Raw genomic sequence first — 23,068 nt, forward strand, 5'->3', positions numbered from 1 at the left:
AAAACTTTGTGTTTTCTTTTTCTCTTGTTAGATTTGATAGGCTATACCACTAGGTTAATTACGTTAATGCTAACCTGCATTTCCATTGTTGACTTACTCACATGTTCTTCACTTCTCATTTAGGAATTGATTGTCCTAAAACTGAAAGGCTAGTTCTTGTAAGTAGATTTGAGAAGAGTCAGAAAGTTTTTCTACTGCCCTAATTTCCTCCACTGTACTGGATGATCACATATTACACTTCCAAGTGTAATTCAAGAGGGAATTTTGTACACTGAGTGCTGCCTCCTCTCTACTTTTAAAAAGGTGCACTTCTCTGAGAGAACCAATATGTTACAAAATACTGTTACAAATGAATTTACAAAATTCTTTAATTATATGAAAGAAAGATAAGTCATGAGAAAACTTGAGTAGCTTATAATGGAAATAGAGAAGGAATTGAAAATGAGAGGAGGATTGGGGAGATAGCAGAGTGGTTAGACAAGAAGACTCATGCCTGAGGCTCCAAGGTCCCAGTTTTAAGCCCCAGCACCACTATAAACCAGAGCTGAGCAGTGCTCTGGTCCCCCTACCTCTCGCTAAAATAAAATATTAAAAAAAGAAAAGAAGAGGAGACATAAAAAGACACTGTAGTCACTGGAGTCTTCACTCAGGACAGGTAGTAGAATTCAGCTGCTGAATAAGAGATTCTGTATTCTTCACTCAATCCTCTGTTTCCTAGAGAAAACACATTGGAGGAAGAATTTTATTCAGTTTGACAAAGTTCTTGCCTATTTTTCTATGATATTAATTATTTCAAAAATAGTAAAAGTCATTCTTAGTTGATTTATGACTGGTTTATAATGCTATAGGTGGATAAGTTTCCATATCTATATATTAACCACCAATGTTCTAGTGAGTGTCATCTCACTATCGTGACTCCCTTTATTATTTATTTACATATTTGTTTATTTATGTATCACCAGAGCACTGTCCAGCTCTGGAATATGGTAGTGTGGGGAATTGAACCTGGGACTCTGGAACCTCAGGCATGAGAATCTCTTTGTATAACTATTTCTTTTTCTTTTCTTTTTAAATTTATTTATAAAAAGGAAACACTGACAAAACCATAGGATAGGAGGGATACAACTTCGCACAGTTCCTACCACCAGAACTCTGTATCCCATCCCCTCCCCTGATAGCTTTCCTATTCTTTAACCCTCTGGGAGTATGGACCCAGGGTCATTGTGGGATGCAGAAGGTGGAAGGTCTGGCTTCTGTAATTGCTTTCCTGCTGAACATGGGCATTGACAGGTCGATCCAGCCTTTGCATAACTATTATGTTATCTACCCCTGGCCCCATAGCCCACATCTTTATTCAGTCATCTGTTGGTGGGTGTTTAGGCTAATTCCTTATTTTGACTATTGAGAATAATGCTACTAGGAGCATAGGGATGCAAATATCTTTATAGATTACTGTTTTGATGTCCTTTGAACAAGTGCCTTGAAGTGATATTGCTGGATCATATGATATTTCTTTAAAGGAATAGCTGTACTTTTTCCATAGAGACAGCACCAATTTACATTCCCACCAAGAATGTTCCTACTATGTGCACTTAACTCAGTGTGCTATGGCTCGGCCCCCAAAAGTGTTCCTTTTACTACACATTTTTCTAACACTTTTCCTCAATCTTTTAAGTGTAAGCTATTTTCACTTATGTGAAATGACATCTCATTGTGGTTTTAATTCTCATTTTCCTGGTAATAAGAAATATTGATAAAAGTCATTTCTTTTTTAAAATTTTCTTTACTGCGGGTTTACAGTTGACAGTAAAATACAATAGTTGTACAGGTGTAACATTTCCCAGTTTTCCACATAAAACTTCAACCCCCACTAGGTCTGTCCCCTTCTCTGCCATCATGTTCCAGGACCTGAACGCCCCCCCCCCCCCCAATCCAGAGTCTTTCACTTTGGTGCAATGTACCAACTTCATTCCAAGTTCTGCTTAGTGTTTTCCCTTCTGATCTTGTTTTCCAATTTCTGTCTATAAGTGAATCATCCCATATTCATGCTAAAAGTCATTTCTTGATGTGTAGCTAGAGTGGTAATTCAAGTTGAGTACTTCTTCCTTCCACTGGATAAGGGGAACTTTGTTAGACAACTAGATCATATTAACTTTTGACTGTTGGCAGAAAATCAAATATAAGACAAGAAACTTTATGCTTACCAGTGATCATTTTTTTATTTTATGCTTTGATATAAAATAATCAAAAGATAAATTAAAAAAGCTCTTGACAGGATGTACCCATTTTAGGGAGTTTTAAGTAAATATGTGTTGATAATAACATCTTTATACGTAAATGTTGTCATCTTAAATTAGTATTTTTAAGCATACAAGGGATTACATTAAAATGGGCTTGTAATTTCATGCCAGGAACAGTAGTTATTTAGGAATTTTACTTAATGTATTTTTAAGTTTTATAATTAAATTCTGAAGACTATCTGCATTATCTCCAGGGAATATGAACATTAAACTACTAGAATTTTGTAAACTACTAAGCATATCCTGAGTGGCCATATGGACTTTTATGTTTTGGGTTATAAACTATATATCTTTAGATCTGAAAGCATAGTGCTTTTGTGTAAATGGATATAGTTATTCCCAACAGGATTTAATTAACGTTTAAGCAATGGATTACTCTAAAAGGGATCACTCTAAAAGAAGCTATGCATAAGAGGCTTGATCACATTAAAAGATTTTAAGATCAACCTATTCTCTTGTTGATTTAAGTTAGATTGCTTCCAGTTAATCTGTGTTTTCTATTTTATAAGCCTAACAGGTGTATTCCCTTAAATTAAAAGTGTGTTTTTAGAAATATATACAATCAGGTGCATCAGTTTGAAGTTTCATGTTGCTATTTATGTGCAAAACAAATAAGCAAGTAAACAAAACTTATATGTCAACCAGATTTGGGGATAAAAGTTGAAAGCTTTGTATGCTGTTGAAGAAAGGTGGTTCAATGTTGTAGAAAGATTTGAATTCAGTAACTTTTACAGGCAGTTCTTAAGTCTGAAATACTATATTATCCAATAGAAGATTTTAGAAGAAAATTAATAAATATAAATACAAGGAAAATATAGATTACTTTTAGGTGTGTATCAAAGGACTTTTGTTTTCATTAAATATAGCATACTGAATTTGAGATGAAATGAACCCAAGTACCCTAATTCCTAATTTGTAAAAAAAAAGTCCAGAAGACATTACTAAATGTAAGCCAAATTGTAATTCTTAGTACTTCTTGTGTTTAGTGTCTCTTCTCGGTTGAATGAGTGAATGGATGATTGAATGAGTGAAATGATTTGTCAATCACATTTAACTATTATTTTTCAGTTTATTGGCAATTTTGCTTTGTTCTTAATAGTTTTTTGTATTGTCCCAATGTTTACCAGTAACTTTCATGTAGCTATTTTTTCAAGATATATATGGCTAGAATTTATCTCAAAATAAAGCATCTCACCTCTACTAACTAATATCTCATGGCCATGGCCATACTTTTACATTTAATACTAGTTTTTAAAAAGTATAATTTTGGTCAAACAATATCTTTAGAGTTAATTTAGAGGAAGAACTGAAATATAAAATGTAAATGCAAAATCTGAATTAATGTGTCTGCCACTGATATAGATAATAGCAAATATTAATTTCAGAATTTTGTTGTTGAAAAATGCTTTATCCCTTTGAGTGGAGTAGGTGTATTGCACCAAAGTAAAAGACTCTTGGGGGTGGGGTTGGATGGGGTTCAGGTCCTGGAACAGGATGGCAGAGGACCTAGTAGGGATTGTATTGTTATGTGGAAACCTAGGAAATGTTATGCATGTACAAACTATTGTATTTACTGTTTACTGTAAAACATTATCCCTCCAATAAAAAATAAATAAAAAATAAACAAAAAATGTTTTCTCTATTTCTTTAAAAGCTGTTACACTACTAGACTGAATGCTAACTTTCTTGTTGCAAAAATCACCATATTTTTTAATAGTTAAGCATTCATAAAAGTTGGGCAAAACTCTAAATTTTCAAAGTGGATGGTTTGAATCTCTTCCCTTCATATTTGGGTAACTTACAAAAAGTAACTATGTGAACCTACACAAAAGCAACCCCTTGCTGTCTCTGGTAGAACTTAATATTGAACCCAGATGTGTAGAAAATACAGAGCCACTGTGGCAGTGGGTAGTTGAATCTTTTGACTGGTGGTTCTCAACCTTACATATCTGATGAATATTATAGAATATATAGGACATATAGAGTGGAACATAACAATGCCTAATTTGAATCATTCTTCCCTCAAAAATCTAAAAATTCCAAATTATTGTTGTATAACAGGAGATGTTTGACCTATTCCAAAGGTTGGGAGGGCATGGGGATAACACATACTCTTAAGACAGTTTACCAGTAAGTTGTGTGGTTAGTTTAGATCCCCACATTTAGAAAAACTTAAAACCTGGTGATAAGAACCCTGGATCAGTGGTCCGGGAGGTGGTGCAGTGGCTAAGGCACTAGACTCTCAAGCATGAGGTCCTGAGTTCGATCCCCGGCAGCACATGTACCAGAGTGATGGCTGGTTCTTCCTCCTATCTTTCTCATGAATAAATAAATAAATTCTTAAAAAAAAAAAGAACCTTGGATCAATGCAAGTAATAAAATACATATTCTTCAACTACTCACCATCCACCATCATAGCACTTAATTGTTTCCTATCATGGAAGTAGAGTTTTCTTTCTGTCTCTGTCTCTCTGTCTCTCTGTCTCTCTCTCTCTCTATATATATATACTTTAAAAGGTTTAGTTAAAAGTATGCAGAGCTGTTGTCCAGGAGGTGGCACAGTGGATAAGGTGCTGGACTCTCAGACATGAAGTCCGGAGTTCAGTCCCCGGCAGCACATGTACCAGAGTGATATCTGGTTCTTTCTCTCTCTTCCTGTCTCTCTCATTAATTAATAAACAAATAAAATAGATTTTTTAAGTATGCAGAGCATGATGACTGATGCATTCTCACCTGCAGAATTTCTGTGTCTTCTTACTTCCTGGGGGGAGCTTTTGCTACATGACTCTTTATAGATAGTTTCCTTCACTGAATTATTCTATTTCACACTGATTTCCCTACTCTTGTATCATACTCTTTCGAGTTCTATTAAGGAGTTGAGGAACTCAATCAGGTGAGTGCAGGGACCCTGGTTCAAGCCCCTGGTCCCCACCTTCAGGAGGAAAGCTTTGGTCTCGGTCTCCCCCCCCCCCCCCCCCCCGTCTCCTGCCCTCTCATTTTCTCTCTGTTCTATCAAATTAAAACAAAACACCACAGAAGGAATTAAAGCAACGGGAAGTAACTAGCTGTAGTGCATTGTTCTGTAGTCTCACTTTTTCTCTGATATCTTGGTATAACAATCTTTCTGTTGATACTTGACACTAAAAAGAAAATGAGTCTCTCCACTAGGATGTTTCCAAATGAGAATGTTTGTGTGTGTGTGTTTGCAGTTTGTGGAATGTGAGTAAGGTGTGGTGGATAGCTTTGCCAGTAAATGACACTTATTTAGCATCTTACAAATTTTATGACAGTTTTTATTAACTATGCCAAACTGATCACACAGACCAAATTTAAAGATGCAATAACTATTTCATAAGTGAACATTTTTGTGGAATATGTGTATGTCTGTTTCACAATAGTGTGATCTTCCAGGCTCACCTCTGTAAAAAGCAAACACTGACGGGTTACAGACTAAAGGAGGAGGCTCCCTGCCAGCTTTAAATTCTAGACTGCGGTCATTTAGAAAAACTTATGATTGGAGGAGAAAATGAAATGTGTGGATGTGAAGTGTTCCAAACAAAAAATAAATTTTTGATGGGATTTGGACTATAAATATTAAAATGTAAATGTGTCCTTATGTTTTTCTTTTAAATATACAGTCATTGTTTTGCATTGAAATATATATTCCTTCACACATTTTATCTGATGATATTTTAGGAAAATGAAGATTTTTTTTGAAGGAAAGCATGATGAGGAGTATGCTTATTGTTTAAAACTGCCAAGAATTTCTTTTCTGAACTTGAAAACAGACATATTTCTCAATGTGAGAACAGTCACCTTGCTTAAAATGACAGTATAATGACCAGGACTTCTCTCCTTTTTAGAAAATCAGTCAACTGTTTCTGGAATAGATAAAGACAGCAACGATCCCGTGAGATTGATTCGCCCTTGAGGAAAATTCTACATCCCAAACTTATTAAAGGTAATCTACTCTTTGATTAATGATGTCCTCCTTTTCTCAAGGTATCCAAAGACAGGAGGTGGTCTGTAAAAGGTTGGATGACAACTCCATTGTCCAGAACAATTACTGTGACCCTGACAGTAAACCACCTGAAAATCAAAGAGCCTGCAACACTGAGCCCTGCCCACCTGAGTAAGTAAGAGAAAATATGTAAGAATTATTTTCTACCAGTGCAATGAGAAGAAATACTATTTGGAAACATCTACTCACATGACTGGAATGAGGTACACTTACACAAGGACTAAACCATCACAGGGGCTAGAATTTTGATGTCCATTTAGTCAGAAAAAGTTCCTATTTATCTGTAGTTTCAGTTATTAACTCCTTTAAGAGAAGAACTGAACTGGACACTAGTGGAAATTGTGGTATTTCACCAACTCTAAGACATATCTTTCTACATTTGAGTTTCTGTAAAATTGTGATTTATTTTATAACTGGTAGTGTCTTATAATAACCAGCATTATTTTTTTTCTATCTTAATGTTCCCTAAAGTAATGGTAGTATAAATTTCAATAAATGAGAGTCAACTGATATACAGTTGCCTTTTCAAAATATTTATGCATAAGATCTAAAAACTTTAAAGTGGTTTAGAATATTATGCAGTGAAATATTAGTGCTTTCATTTGCTGAGTTGGTTTGAAATTCCTTAATAGTAAGGCTTTCTATCTTCTGAATTTTAATCCCATACGTGGAAGTATACTTTAATCTCCTTCTGTTGATTAGTATAACAATTACAGTTCTGTGTCAGGGGAGGCACATGGAGGTGTCCTACTTGTTTTAATAATGTCATGAGAAATTGAGATATAAAAATGTATCGTACACTTTGATGAGCTATAGTTTATAACTTGCATGAACAGAAAAGTGTCTTGATTGAGCGAAAAACATTACTTATGTGAAAAGAAAAGGACAAATATACTGAGCAGATCACAAAACATGCATCTTTGTAGGGATTTTGCCTGACTGACACCTGCAGAATAGAAAGTATATAAGTGACTATTCATTCTTGTTTGAGAAATCAGTTCCCATGGTTATCTCCTTACACTAAAATGAAACTTATAAGGAAAAAAAAAAGAGGGAACAGATGAATTTATGTATTTTATGTTCTCTAGAACTGGAGAGCAAAGTGCTGTAATAAAAGAAATCCTTTCCCTAAAAGATTTCTAAAACTGAGTGCAGTAGAAGCACAAAACCTGGAGCTCAAAATGAAAAAGGAATTCAGGTCCCAAATATGGTTAAAGCAAGATGCATTTCTTAACTTTTGTTCAAAAACAATAGTGTCGTATGAACTGTGGTTATTCATAGTCAGTGTCTGCTTAAATATTTGAATCTTAAAGGAAAATCCATTCACTTCTAGTTCTCAAAACATCCTTTCAAAATGTAGTCACAATGTCAGTCATTTACCAAAGTCCAGATTTAGAAAAATATAGGAGAAATTTGTAACACATAGGCAAGATTTCTTTGCAATTTTCTCTTTTATATTTATAATTATTATAATTTTTTGTCCAGGGAAACTGAAAAACTATACAAAAGAAAGTGATACTGAAAAACCAAGGGCTAATTTTGTCCCTTTGCATGTTTCCAGTTACTTCAATATTTTCATGTAATTATGAGTCTCAACACATCAAATTAATTCTCTCACAGTAAGAATTTAGGTATGTGTTTCACTTTTGATCAGCCATTTAAGGCATCTAAAAGTGTGTCTGGTCACACCTACTGTATTTTGATCTCAGCTATTTCTGTTTGTTTAAGCCTAAATGCTTAAATGTCCTTTGAGATGTCAATGGTTTGTCATTTTATGCTGCTGCTTTTGGGTGTGGGGATTATGCTGGAGAATCCAAATAACAGTATATAAACACAAAAGTAAGATACAAAAGTTGGGAGCATTCCTCTGTGCACCAAATCAGAAGGAGAATCCAGAAATCAGTCCCATTTTCCATAGCAGCAAAAACAATCAGGTATCTAGAAATAAACTTAACAAAGGAAATGAAAGACTTGTATTCTGAAAATTATGAGTCAATAGGATAGACTATACTCATGGATTGGAAGAATTAACACCAGCAAAAATTACTATACTACCCAGTGTTATACACAGATTTGAAGCAATCCCTTTCATGGTCCCACCAAATTTCTTCAATGGAATAGAACAAAAGCTTTTTTAAAAAAGTTAATCTTGAAGCAGAAAATACCTAGGGTTGACAAAGCAATTCTGATAAAAGAAGAATTTCTTCCTGAACCGAAATCATACTACAAGACTGCTATAATCAAAACTGCCTCATCCTGGACCAAAAATTGGCACACAAATCAGTGAAATGGGATTAAAAGCCCTGAAGTAATCTACCACACATATGAACAACTAATTTTTGACAAGAGGGCTCAAACAATCGAACGGAAAAAGTCTTTTCAAAAAATTATGTTGGGGCACTTGGATCAAATTTTATAGAAGAATGAAACAGGACCACCACATATCACTGTGTACAAAAGTCCACTCCAAATGGATCAAAGATGTGGGACATTAGACCAGAAACCATTAAATATATAGAATAAAACATTGGCAGAGCACTTCACTATCTCTGCTTCAGAAAAATATTTAAAGACGTGAGTTTAGGGCCTGCAAGATTGGTCACTTGGATAATGTGCTGTGTTGGCATGTATGCAACCTGGGTTTGAGCCTGACCCCTAGCACACTGAAGAAAGCTTTGGTGCAGTAGTCTATCTCATTACTCTCTCTATACTCTTTCTCTAAACAATAACAACACACACACACACACACACACAGACAGACAGAGAGAGGGAGAGAGATTTGACACAAAGATTTGAGCCCAACAGCAAGGAAAGCAAAAGCAAAAATAAGCCAATGAAACCACATCAAACAGAAAAGCTTCTGCACTGCCAAGAGAGCCATTACCAAAACAAAAAGACACCATACAGAATGGGAGATTCTTTTCATGCCATACATCAAAGAAACGTATAATAACAAGCATGCACAAAGAACTCCATTAACTTAGTAATTACAAAAAATTAGAGTTGTCGGGTGGTGGTACACCCGGTAAAGTGCAAGCATTACAGTATAAAGGACCTGGGTTCAAGCTTCAAGTGTGGCGAAGCAAGCAAGCTGCAGGTGCCTAGCTTCCCTTCCCTCTCAATTTCTATCACTAAAAAGTAAATTAAAAAATATAAAAATTAAAAAGATAGAAAATGAGGAATCAGGTGGTAGCGCAGGGGGTTAAGCTCACGTGGCAAAAAGCACAAGGACCCGCATAAGGATCCCGGTTCAAGCCTTTGGCTCTCCACCTGCAGGGGAGTCGCTTCACAGGTGGTGAAGCAGGTTTGCAGGTGTCCATCTTTCTCACCCTCTCTGTCTTCCCCTCCTCTCTCTACTTCTCTCTGTCCTATCCAACAATGATGACATCAATAACAACAATAATAATAACCACAACAACAATAAAAAACAAGGGCAATAAAAGGGAATAATAAATGTAAAAAATTAGAAAATGGTCAGAGGACATGGACAGAATCCTCCCCAAAGAAAATATCTAGGTCCTCAATAGATATATGAAGAAATATTTAAAGTCACTGCTTATGAGAGAAATGCAAATAAAGGTAACAACAAGCTATCACTTTATACCTGTGAGAACGTTACACATCATAATGAACAGAAACAGCAAGTATTAGCAAGAGTGTAGGAATAAAATAATCCATAATACCTATGGTGGAAATATAAATTGGTCTAACCTTTGTGAAATGTAGTTTGGACATTACTCATAACACTGGACCTTCCTTAATACTAGAAATTCCTTTCCCCAGAGACCCACCCTACTAGGGAAAGAGAGAGGCAGACTGGGAGTATGGACCGACCAGTCAACGCCCATGTTCAGCGGGGAAGCAATTACAGAAGCCAGACCTTCTACCTTCTGCAACCCTCAACGACCCTGGGTCCATGCTCCCAGAGGGATAGAGAATGGGAAAGCTATCATAAGAGGGGGTGGGCTATGGAGATTGGGTGGTGGGAATTGTGTGGAGTTGTACCCCTCCTATCCTACGGTTTTGTTAATTAATCCTTTCTTAAATAAAAAAGAAATTCCTTTCCTAGGAATTTATCCAAAGAAAGCAAGAGATCTCTATATACTGATATTCACAGCTATGAACAGTTTGTAACAGCCCAAACTTGGAAGCAACCCAAAGCCTAACAACCAGATGACTGACAAAGAAAACTGTGGTATAAATACACAATGGAATACTATTCAGCTGTTAAAATGATGTTTCCTTTGCTTTATCTTGGATGTATCTCAAAAGCATCGTGTTAAATGAGATAAGCCAAAGGGAGAAGGGCAAATACCAGTCTATCTCACTTATATGAAGAACTTAAGAAACAAGGACAAAAAAAGAAATGCATAAACTAATACTTGGACTGGGTGTGGTGTATTGTACCAAAGCAAAGAACTCTGGATAGGAAGGGACAGGGAGGAGGCTGAAGGGGCCTTGGGGCCCTGTTGCATGATGGTAGAAAAAAAGACTTAAGTTGGGGGTGAGAATGTTTTGCAGATATCTATCATGGGAAAACAACATATTGTATCCATGTGTCAACAGCTGTACTATAAAACATTAAGCCCTAATAGAAGGATAAGCAAGGAAGGAAAGACAGACAGAAAGAGAAAAAGAAAGTAATAGTGGTTATTTACTAATTTTTTAAAGTTTGGAGATAATAGATGGAATTTGAAAAAGAAATTAAGGACAGTCTGAAAGATACTAGACTGAATTTTTTTTGGGGGGAAAGAATTGAAGATATATACATAATTATTATAATCATATATATATCACATTTATATTGTAATATTATATACATAATATTGTTCTTTACTTGCCCATTTTCTCATGGTTCCTTTAAAATTTCTTATTTATGCCTTTGAATTCAGACTATGAAAAAGGAAGTCTTAATTCTTCAAAATGGTTGTCATATATAGGACTTTGCGATAGACATAGGATAAAAGTTAAAATCATAGACAGACGGCTGATTCCAAGTCTTTAAGTAAGTGTGGAGAGAAGGAAATAGCCCCTTTTTTAAAACTGATAATGTGTTATTCATATTTGTCTTCATAATACATGTTAAATCATAAAATATTTTAAATTTGATCAGTAAAAGGAAGAACACAGGTAAGCAAGCTAGCTCACCAGAGAGAATGTCTGCATTGCCACACATGCGGTACAGATTCAAGCCTAGTCCTCACAGCACTGTGGATGATTTAGGTGTTGTAGTGTCTTTCCTTCTTGTGTCTCTTTCTTTCTCTCATATCTCTTTCTGTCCGAAGAAATCAATCTGCAAAATGTCTCTAAGACTTTATAGTAACTATCACGGCTATGGGGGTTGGGGTGGGAAAAGGGAATAGGACTTTAGTGGTAGGTGTGGTAGGAAACTATATCTGTAATCTTATAATCGAGTAAACCATTATCAAATTACCAATAAACTTATATTAAGTTTAAAAATAAAGTTGGCAGGCAGTAGTAAAGTCCCTGTGATGACATGAAATAAAACAAAAAGAAAATTTAAAAAATACTTATATCAGTTATAATACCACTGTTGATACCTGCATATATTTCTGGTCTTTTTTAATATTTATATAAGCTTGTATAGATAACAAAATGATATGTTATTTATTATGCTTATTTTGGACATTAAATATCTTGCACATTTAGTAAATAATACCTTGTTTGTTTGAAGTGGTTTCCCACAGTGAATAAATTTAACTGTATCTTTGCTTTTGATTCTTGTATAATACAGATGCATTAACCATTTTGCTAGTAATACTGTGCTATTTATAATTAAGATCCTATGCTAGTGGAATAGGAATAGAATTTCTGACTCTAGTGCATATATGCTCTAGTCTTTGAGATACACTGTCAAATTGCTCTATAGAAAGAATGTATGAATGTAGGCTTCCACTAATAGTATTTAAGATATTCATTTTCCAGAACTAAACAATACTGGGTATTATTTTCAAAACAATCATTGACTATTTCATGGGAGAAGGGGAGAGCCTTGATATATAATTGCTGTTTTATTTTGTATTTTATGCGGTACCAGGGATCAAACCTTGGGTCTCACACATGGAAATATATAAAAGAAATAGCTACCGTATGAGGCAGTATGCTAGATACAACAAGAGTTATAAGTGCATGTGCTAAAGAATGTTCAGCCTGGGGAGTGATTTTACCCAGGGGCTAGGTTTTATGTCGCAGTATCTTTTTAATGACATAATGTTTAACAATATTATTATTAATTTGAGTCATTGCCCTCACCCATGGACAACTAATAATTTTGTATTTTAAATTTTGAAAAAGAGTCATGATAGTCCTCTATAAAAGTCCAAAATTTTAGTTCTGAGAGGAATCATGTAGGCCAACTCCCATCATTTTATGGATAAGGGTATACTAACCACAGTGATATTTTTCCTATTATATCAGATATCACTAACTTTGTCAGTTGCAGTTCAAATGTCTGGTGGCACTTTAATACTTCCAATTTTGCTTGTTTTTATGGACATAGTCTCAATTGCCTCCTCTTCTGAGATGTTTATTACATGGATTTCAAAAACATGGAAATGATTCAAATATAGTCTATTTAGGGCATATAAGCTTCTGCTTAATGGTAGTTTCTCTTTCCAGTTAGCTTGGGAATGAACAAGCCTTCCACCCATATACACACCTTTTATTATCAACTATTTATTTTGAAATGCTTCTTAAAACTATTTTAAAACCTAGGAAAGTTTTAGCATCTTAGCAAGTAGTTAATGTATAACACATTACATCTCTGAGTAAAATTGTCAAATTCTGAACATTTTTTAAATTGCTATATTGTGTTTTAAAATATTTGATAATTAGGCTCTTCTTTAATCAAAATGTCTGATATCAGTGCATTATCATATGCTCTGCTATTTCTGTTTATGTTTAGAAGAATGATAGTCTAGGGAAAAATTATAGTCTGATTTAAGATTTTTTTTTCAAAAACATTCTGGTTGACTTATGTTGGCACAAAAGTTTTCATAGTATCTTTCTTATCCCCTCCCTTCAATAATATTACTGGTTGTCCTCTTAGTATAGATAGACTGTGGTCTGGGAGGTGACACAATGAATAAAACATTATTATCTCAGCATGCTTCTGACTTTAATCCCCACTGTGCTATGGTGATCCTTTGGTTTTCACTCTCGCCTACTCTTTTTCTCATAATAAATAAACACTAAATTTAAAGTAATTATGCATATATGTATATTGTCCATCAGACTGACTAGTTGTATCAAGCTATTCTTATTACAGACATTCAAACATGAATTCCATTACTTATTAGCAGTTGATGAATATGACAACTATTGTGAGGATGAGGGCAGCATGGTCACTGGGTCTTAGAACAAGCTGAGAAACATCCCTGATATTGTTCAAATCCATAGTAAAGTAATCAGTACTCTTGAGAGATTTTTATGTTCAGATTTCTACCACCAAATCTAGTGAAGAGAAATAAGAAGAGTGTCATCACAAGAGAATGGCAGAATGAAGGAAGTATTAGTACAACCTAAACTGAGAGTGGTAAAATTGCAAAACTACTTAAATAACGGGTATAATATAATCCTTTGGGGAGACATGAAGAGTGTTGATTTGGTGAACAATTACTATGTAATCAAATGACTATGAAACCTGAAATCAGAGTTAAAGTCATTCTGGCAGTTGGGAGGATGTTTAATATTCCTACTTCCTACATTCTAAGATAAATGCTAGAATGATGTATCTAGGCCAAGATATGGCTAGTAATAAAAGAGGATAAAGAATAAAAAGATGGTGGTCCTGACCTTATGTGGTGAAGAGCAGCAATTTCTCCTGACCCAGTTATCATCTGAGCACCTGTGTTTAATTTGAATACATTCATCCTTCTTACATTACGAGACCTACTGAGATCATGGCTGGAGGTCGTATGACTGAACTTTTGTGGTTAAGTTACACACATTTCTGTTTTTTTTTCTCTAATCTTGGTGATGAAATCACTATTGTGAGTTGAATCAGAGTTTCACTATGGCTGGCATGCAAGTTATTATTCTCAGTACACATTTTGCTCTTTACCAAAAATGGTCCTAATAACTTGGTATTATGTTTGTCTGTGGAAAGCAAAAATGGAAAGAATATGAACATCTCTTTCAATATCCTTTAGAAAATACTTAAAGAAAATGTTAATATCATATTTTTAAATCACGGTTAATCTGCCTTTTTTAAAAAAGCTTAGATTGAACTTTTCAGACTTTGACAATGTATTTTAAGTTTGAGAAATTGTTGATTATAGTATTTCTAAATGCTGATTTCTCTCTATAAGTATAGTTAGTACAAATAACAAGAGCAAAGACAATTATGGCTTACTTGGATAAGTGCAGGCTCAAATTTAGGGCACTACTATTTTGGTTTCACTGAGGTGCTGTCTTGCACATACCATGTGGACATAATAAGCTAAACTCATGGAAATTATATAGAAAATTTTTTTTTAATATTCTCCTCTTTAAGTCATTTACCACCCATATACATAGGGGATATTTGTTTAGTTTGTAATCATGAATGAAGAAAATGTTCTTGTGAGCTCATGCTCTTGATTTAGAATTTACTATTTAGCTATGTTAAAAATGGCACTCATTGGAAATAGCAATAATTGGGGCATCTAGTTCTAATTCTATAATTTTTTTTCATGATTTTGGAGAAACATTTTCTCAGCACTGGTCTTTCATTATTCCACAATTCATTGTCTTGGATCTAGTAAAAACTCAAGAGTATATTTATTAAGTTAAATGCAATAATCTATCAGTCAGGGCTCAGGTTGAAAATAGCACAAGTACTGAGCTAAGAAGATAGCACAGTGCATAAGATTTGCAAGTGAGAGACCCTAGGTTCAGTTCTCAATAGCACAACAGCTACAGCTGAGTGGTGATCTGGGAACTCTCTCATTCTTTCTCTTTCTCACACATGCACCTATATATGTGCACACTTGTGTGCATGAAAACACACACACACACACCTTCAGCTAACCCTGCACATAAGTTTTTTTCCAAATATTTATTTATTTATTGGATAGAGACAGCCAGAAATCAAGAGGGAAGGGGGTTATAGAGAGGGAGAGAGACAGATACCTGCAGCACTACTTCACCATTTGCAAAGCTTTCTCCTTGCAGGTGGGGACCAGGTGCTTGAACCTAGGTCCTTGCTCATTGTAACATGTTTGCTCAACCAGGTGTGCCACCACCTGGCTCCACATAAGTTTTTGCTAGTTTATGTAACAAAGCTGAGGCAAATGTGGGAGCACCAAACTATGGAATGACTAGAATCAAGGACTCAATCACCAGCAGAACCCTAGTTCCTCTGCATTCATTTAAATCCGTTTTACCTGATAAGGGACACAGCCACCAGTAGTTCTTACATCTTTACACACCTTTGTGATACGAACAAAAAGGGTCCCTTATGCTCTGTTCAAAATACATCTGAACAAAATTCTGAGCGGTCTCATCTGATCATGAGTCACACCATTTAGGCCAATTAATGTTCCCATAGAGAGTCTCTCTCTCTCTCTCTCTCTCTCTGAAACTGTGTGTATGTGTGGGTTTCATTGATAACTTTGAAGGAAAAAATAAGAGTGTCTAAAAATGTAAACCAGGATTTGATTAAGATATTTGAGCTTTATCTCATTTTAAGTGCATAAAGCAGGCAATGTCCATATTTTCAGAGTTGACTTGAGGCTTTATTCTAGCTTCAGAGGGTTTGTTTGTTTTTAAAATTCATAGGTCTTTAGGATGACTATTCCAGATTTCTGTGCCTTTGTAAAGACAAGTTAATACTTTTATCATTTGCAGAACCTAGCATTCATTGGAATAAAATCTTTAATTCATTGGAATAAAATCTCTAATTTGTTTACTGTAGTTTTAGTACATAAGTCCTTAATTGCCTGTCTCATTACAATAAGAAAAATAACTCTAGTTTCTTGTTTATAATGTACCAAATACTGTATAAGCAGCTTTCAGTGGTATGCTATATCAGCTAGTACTGACTCCTGAGATCTTGTTATTATCTTATCTTCTCTTGTTCATGTTTAATATGTCAAGGCATAGCTCAGTATTGGTCATTTTGGAGTATTTACACCACAAACACTGGCAAATGCAGCAAGTAAGGACTCCTTCCCATGAGCAATCAGTTATTAAACATTCATAGCACAGATTGGGAGCTTCATATATTGGGTTGTCAGAAAAGTCACGTTGTGTTTTTGTATGTTTTTCTATGTAAGAAATGCATCATGACTTTTCCAACAATCCAATATTCAATGTTCATGACAGTGTCATCATTGATATTGTAGTTCTCATTTTAGAAATAAAATTAAAGAAGAAAAATCAAAGCAGTATAAAACAAAAGTTGAACTTGTTGGAAGTTAGGTTCTGCCTACTTCAAAATCCATGAACTATACTTCAGAAGGCAGCTGGCAGTGTGCCATCTTTTCCTCACCATCTCTTCCGCTTATTACATCAACCATCACTGAATGGGCATTTCTTCTAGAAAAAGGATGCCATCTGCTAACCTATGTGTCTTTACCCAGCTGAAAATCTCTGACTATTCTGAAGAAATGTGTTTCTGTGTTTCTTCTACTTCTTGATTCAGGTGGTTCATTGGGGATTGGTTGGAGTGTAGCAAGACTTGTGATGGTGGAATGCGCTCCAGAGCAGTGCTCTGTATCAGGAAGATTGGACCTTCTGAAGAGGAGACACTGGACTACAGTGGCTGCTTAACACACCGGCCTATTGAGAAGGAGCTCTGCAACAACCAGTCATGCCCACCTCAGTGGGTGGCTTTGGACTGGTCAGAAGTAAGGAAATCCCAGACTCTATTGTTTCAAGATTTCTTAACTGTCAATACTAAAACATCGAATAGTAAGGACTCCTGAGCATGTGAGCCTCTTGGAATTCAGTGTGTTTTACAGTGAATTTGGCCATGTTACATTTTATTGTTGCTTATCAGGAAGTAATGGTTAGGTTGTTTTATTTTGGTGGGACATGGGGAAGTAGGGAGTTGGGGCGGGACAACTCAAGGAAGTCTACAAGAAACTAAATTATTAAAGATTTAAAATGATCCTAAAGTGAATTAGAAAAAATACATATACTTAGCACTCATATAAACAATTTTTCTCTTCTACTGCTCTTGACAGTTCAATATTAGTCATAAGTTGCATCCTTTTCCCCAACAATATTCCATATATAACTATATAATTTTTAGATACAAATTTTATCAACCTACTACCATTTGTTATATATCTACATCTGTATATCTAATTACTTCTGGTGAACCTGGGGAAGAAACGAGAAGTTGAGGGTTATAATATATCAAAAAACAAATACAGTTTTTATAACTACTTAGGCCACTTAAATGATCAGTCAGAAGGACCTACTAAGATAATATTTTCTGTCATTTATATTAAAGAGCCTAGTAAAATTCAGAAGCCTCATTTAAAAAGGGGGGGTCTTATAAAAAAGCAAAGTAAGAATAAATTTAATTATTGAATCCTCATTCTGTGTGAAATACAGGCACATACTTATCTTACTACACTCCATATTTCCCAAAGAAGACTTGAATTCTTCTGTAATGTTGGTTAATGTTCTATGTATTGTGTACCTGTATATATATTTACAGGCCATTCTTTAGAAGTTAGTAAGACATTGCTGAAAATATTGTAGTACTTGCTTTGAATGTTTCTTGTAGACTTTATAAACTTATCCAAAAAATAAAAACAAAGTAAACACTAACCTTTGGGAATATAGTTGTAATACCCCCTTTTCCCCATCTGAATCTTACAACTTGAGTTACCTCATTTTGCTAGAGGTATGGGGCTAAAAGAGAGCCTATATTGGAGATTGTATCTGGAAATGGAGATTCTGACCAGTTGTGGCAACCCATGGAATCTTTATCAGGAATTGGGTATGTTCTCTCAAATTCCTGGCCATGTTCCAACTTCAGATATTGTATTCTCCCTACCTTCCTTTTGTTTGTGTTTCAATCGAATATAGAGATATTCTTGGTATCATTCACTCACTGGTTATGGAAAACAGTATCAACTTTTCTGTTTCCTAGTAGTGGGTGGATTGACTTCTAAATTCATTTGAAAGATAAAAATTTATTGAAAAGGAATAGACATTCTATAGAATTATGCATATTAATTATTATAGTACTTATAGTACTTAAGAATCAGTGCCCAAGATCCTTATAGAACTTCTAAAAAAAAACACTGTGTATATATATATATATATATATATATATATATATATATATGTACATATATATTTCTATATTATTGATAAATCATGAAAGAAGATTTGATGAATGACTGTGACAGTTTTAGATTAGGCCAGTCAGTATGTACTGAGAGCTCACTAAACAGATTGGGATTAACACTAAGGAGGATGTGGTAGAAACCCAGAAGCTTGGGAAAATAAGAAATATTCAGGAAACAACTAGAAATTTATGGAAGACAGCGCTTAATAAAACAGTGAGTTGTGGCCTATAAATGGCTAAGTGATATGGAAATTCAGAGCTGAGAAAGTTAAAAGTAGCCCAGAACAGCAGCAGAGCCTTTTAAATTGATAGAAGTTGACCTGACTGTTGAGGGATTTAGTGTTTGAAGTAGGAAAATAATAGGGAAGCTGGAGAGGATATTCCTGATGAGAGAGACAACTAAACAGAAATGCAATGATTATAGGATAAAAATAAGGCAGGAGGAAGAGGGTTTACTTTAAAGAAGAAATGTAAGATAAAACTAAAAAAAAAAAAAGTAGTGATAGGTCACAAAAAGCCTTTATTACACAACTCTGTACCACATCATCTTTCTGAAAACGTGGATAAAAATAGAAAAGTTCAGGGAGTCAAGAGGTAGCACAATGGGTTAAGCACACGTGAAGCAAAGCGCAAGGATCAGCTTAAGGATCCTGATTTGAGCCCCCAGCTCCCTACCTGCAGAGGAGTCACTTCACAGGTAGTGAAGCAAGTCTGCAGGTGTCTTTCTCTCACCCTGTCTTCCCCTTCTCCATTTCTCTCTGTCCTATCTAACAACGACAACGACATCAATTACAACAATAATATTTAAAACAACAAGGGCAACAAAAGGGAATATATATATAAAGTTCATAAAAAGAAACATGAAGAATTTTCTGCCAAATACTAAAACCTCATATGCAGAATGATTTCATATTGGTCTCCTGAGCTACATTTTTTGTTATTAGTCTATTTTTATTTTAACATAGCCTTAAGAAATAGCATATGCTGGCTGACAAAAATAGCTCACCTGGGAAGATGCCTGCCTTGCCAAGTACTTGACCCTGGTTCATACCTCTGGCTCCCAGGATGCTGGGAAAAGCTTCGGTGTTTTGTAATCTTTCTCCCTCTTTCTGTTTCTCTTCCTTTTTACTTGAAAAAGTCATCTTGGAGTGATTAAATCCTGGCTTTGATGGGAGGGGGTGGAGAAGGAAGAGAAAGAACAGAAAGGAGAGAAAGAAAGAGGAGTATGTGTACATGGCTATATCTTTGTATTTGGAATACCATTCTGAGGCTGTCTTCTGAATTCAGCCTCATACAGGATGTAGCCGTTTTATGCTTAGAATTTTGATTTTTTTTTTTTTACTATCCAATTTTAAAAGTGACTCTTACGCATTCTTGAGGTTTCCTGAAGAAATATGTATCTTATTTCTTAGTCACATATCTGCTATCTTCTTTAAATGGCAAGTTAAAGTTTAGGGAGAAAATGGATACTGGAGGTGTGTCATGTACATGTTGTAACTAATGCCCAGAATGAAGTCTCAGTAGCTGTTGTTATCTCACCACATACTTACAAGAATACTAGTCTGTGGCAAGTACAGGTCAAGAAGTGACACACCACAGATTCCAGTTTACACCCCTTGGGATTGTTGCCCCCTAATAAGAGTCACTCCTCTTTATGCCCTCAAAGGAGGGGATGTACTCTGACTCTGCTATTTCCTTAAACTTCTAGGAAGCCCACTTTTCCCACAGATGACTTACAAATAGTTATTAGTAAAATAGATGTTTGCAAGAGCAAACAGTTTGTACTTTATGACGGACTAGAACACTTTCCACTAACAAGAAGAGCAGACTGTACTAGAGAGAGAGAGAGAGAGAGAGGTGCCAGGCTCAGGTGGGTCATGTGCAAGTCAAAGCAGCAAACTATGCAAGTGAACGAGTTCAATAGCTCACACACCAAAGTGTTTTGACTCGCCCATGACTCTCTTCTACCTCCCCACTTCCAACTATCAGCTATCTGAATCCTGTTAGTTGGGAGGGTGAAGTTAAACTGTTGAAAGCTCCATCCAGTAAGAGGAATTTACCCTTTGACCTTTTTTCTTTTCTTTGCTACTGCTCTAATGTAACATTTCCATTGTTGCAAAGCCAGGAACCATTTTAGTTTTCCTCATCAGTGAAACCCACCTGGTGCTTATGGGGAGAAAAACAAAACAAAACAAAGCAAATCCCCAAATTGCCTTGATGGAAAAATAACTCTTTTAGCAGCCTTTTGTAAAACTAGTGAAGCCACGACTTGCCCATTTCGTATAATCTAGCTTCACTCTTGGGCTCACCCATGCTATGTTGAACTTAAATGGTTTTCTGTTTTTCCTCTCTCTTGGCAAGGAGCTCTTGAAAACATTGCTGGACATTGTAGATGAGCTCCAGCAATCCTAAACCATTCTTTTGATGTATTGAAATAGTTTCTTTTGACTCCCACAGAGAACCAGTTGAAAAGGTCTGTTTCTTGTACTTGCTCCTGGACAAGCAGATGACTGATATCATATACTCAGTTGACTTACATATTTAGGTGGCAGTACTTATGAGCGATGGAGCAGGGGAAATTTACCTACAAAAAACTGTGTTTTGTTCTATTTTGTTTTAGAAACCAATTTTGGTGTTACCTTGATTACCCCTTACTCCTAGGTTCTAATCTTATAACTATGTAAATTAAAGCTACTCTCCAGAGAGAATTCAGTCTAACCCCAAAGCATCACTATTTCTCTTTTTTTCTCCCTATCTTTTTCAAGTAAGAGCCAAACTATTTTCCCCAGTTGAAGTTTCAAATACTTTTTTTCTGCAAAATATGTTATCGCTTTTTAATCATTGAACATTATTATGCTAAAGCATAAATATATCACTAAAAAAACAAAAATAGAGTCCTGATCTTAAATAATTGTTCAGATTCTGATTTATATAAATAAAGGGAAGAAAAAATAAGATACTTGAGAAAAGAATATAGTGAGAAGTAATTTTGTTAAATAATGAATTTACTTACTTTGATCAGGTCTGACTGTTAGGGATAGAACCTGGGTCTGCCTGCCTAATGATTTACTATAGGAATTCATAGAAAAGATTTTGACATTTATATCCTGGTAAATATGATAAGATGGTTTTTATTAGTAAATATTCAATTTCTACTTGTTACATGTGCATTTTACCACATACTCAGGAAGTGCACAAATTATGTCATTTTTCTGGGTTTTAGCAAGGATTATCACTAAAGAATTTCTTGAAGCATTTGTGAATAAGTTTTTGCCTATCCATAATTGTGTCTGCAGCTTGCTTCTTCAGAATTTCTTAAGATAGCAAAAAGCAACCATAGCTGTCAGAGAGATAAACACATTTATCAAATGGCTAAAGAGAAGCAAAGATGAAATGTAAGCTAAACAAAGCAGGGAGAAGAATCGTAGATAAAAACGAGCTCAAGCCAGGTGGTAGCGCACCAGGTTAAGTATACACAGTACCAAGCTCAAGGACCTGCGCAAGGACCCATGCAAGGATCCTGGTTTGAGCCTGGGGCTCCCCACCGGGGGTGGGGGAGTGGGAAGGGAGAGGGTGTCACTTCACAAGCCATGAAGCAGATCTGCAGGTGTCTTTCTCTCTCCCTCTCTATCTTCCCCCCTCCTCTCTCAATTTCTTTCTGTTCTATCCAATAAAATGGAAAAAAAAATGGCCTCCACCAGCAGTGGATTTGTAGTGCCAGCACCCAGCCCCAGCAATAACCCTGGAAGCAAAAACAAACAAAAACTCAGGACCATCTATGATGCTACGATGTCAGGTCAAAAAAAAAAAAGTAGGATACAATGATACTTAGAATGAAGCTAGTGTAAATGGTATCTCCATTTTCTATTTTTTTTACATGGATGTTTTAAACATTTACTTTTATAACTGTCCTTTTAAAATGGAATAGTTTTCAAGATCAGAGATGATACTGATATTTTGACTACAGACATATTTATGGTCAGATGTGAGGGCTCAAGCCTGGTATATTTTTGTTGAATCTGATTGTGGCAGAAATGTAGTTTTTAGTCATTATTTGGAAAAAATCCAACTGATTATCTTAAAAAAAATTTTTTATTATCTTTAATTATTGGATAGACACAGCCAGAAGTTGAGACGGTAGGGGAGATTGAGAGGGAGAGAGAAAGAGAGACCTGCAGTCCTGCTTCACCGCTTGCAAAGCTTTCCCCCTGCAGGTGGGGACTGGGGGCTCAAATCCGGATCCTTGAGCACTGTGTGGTGCTCAACCAGGTGCACCACCACCTGGTTCCCAACTGCTTATCTTTTTTCACTTCTAGTGATATAGAATAAAATGTGCTTAGCTCATTTAAGCATTTAGGCTGTAATTTTTTAAAATTGTTTCTTGTGTCAGTAGGAGATGACACTGTGTTTGACTGCATATAGTTGCACTTTGTCCCA

At 35.5% G+C, this 23,068-nt stretch overlaps 1 protein-coding gene across 3 annotated transcripts in view; it reads left to right on the top strand.

Annotated features, from left to right (window-relative positions):
* Positions 1 to 23,068, top strand: part of ADAMTS6 (ADAM metallopeptidase with thrombospondin type 1 motif 6) — a 313,675-nt gene that overhangs the window by 266,255 nt on the left and 24,352 nt on the right. For 2 of the 3 annotated variants that reach the window (XR_009549949.1, XM_060191274.1), the window contains 2 exons: positions 6,303 to 6,432; positions 16,967 to 17,171. Coding sequence is in view for 1 of the 3 variants with exons in the window: in XM_060191274.1 (XP_060047257.1) it covers positions 6,303 to 6,432; positions 16,967 to 17,171 (335 nt within the window). In the remaining 2 variants the exon portion in view is untranslated. Of the gene's footprint in view, positions 1 to 6,163; positions 6,262 to 6,302; positions 6,433 to 16,966; positions 17,172 to 23,068 lie in introns of those variants that run through there. The other variant, XR_009549950.1, reaches the window with a different exon arrangement.

Source organism: Erinaceus europaeus, chromosome 5 (genome assembly GCF_950295315.1).
Source record: "Erinaceus europaeus chromosome 5, mEriEur2.1, whole genome shotgun sequence".
In the NCBI taxonomy this organism is placed as follows: Eukaryota; Metazoa; Chordata; class Mammalia; order Eulipotyphla; family Erinaceidae; genus Erinaceus; species Erinaceus europaeus.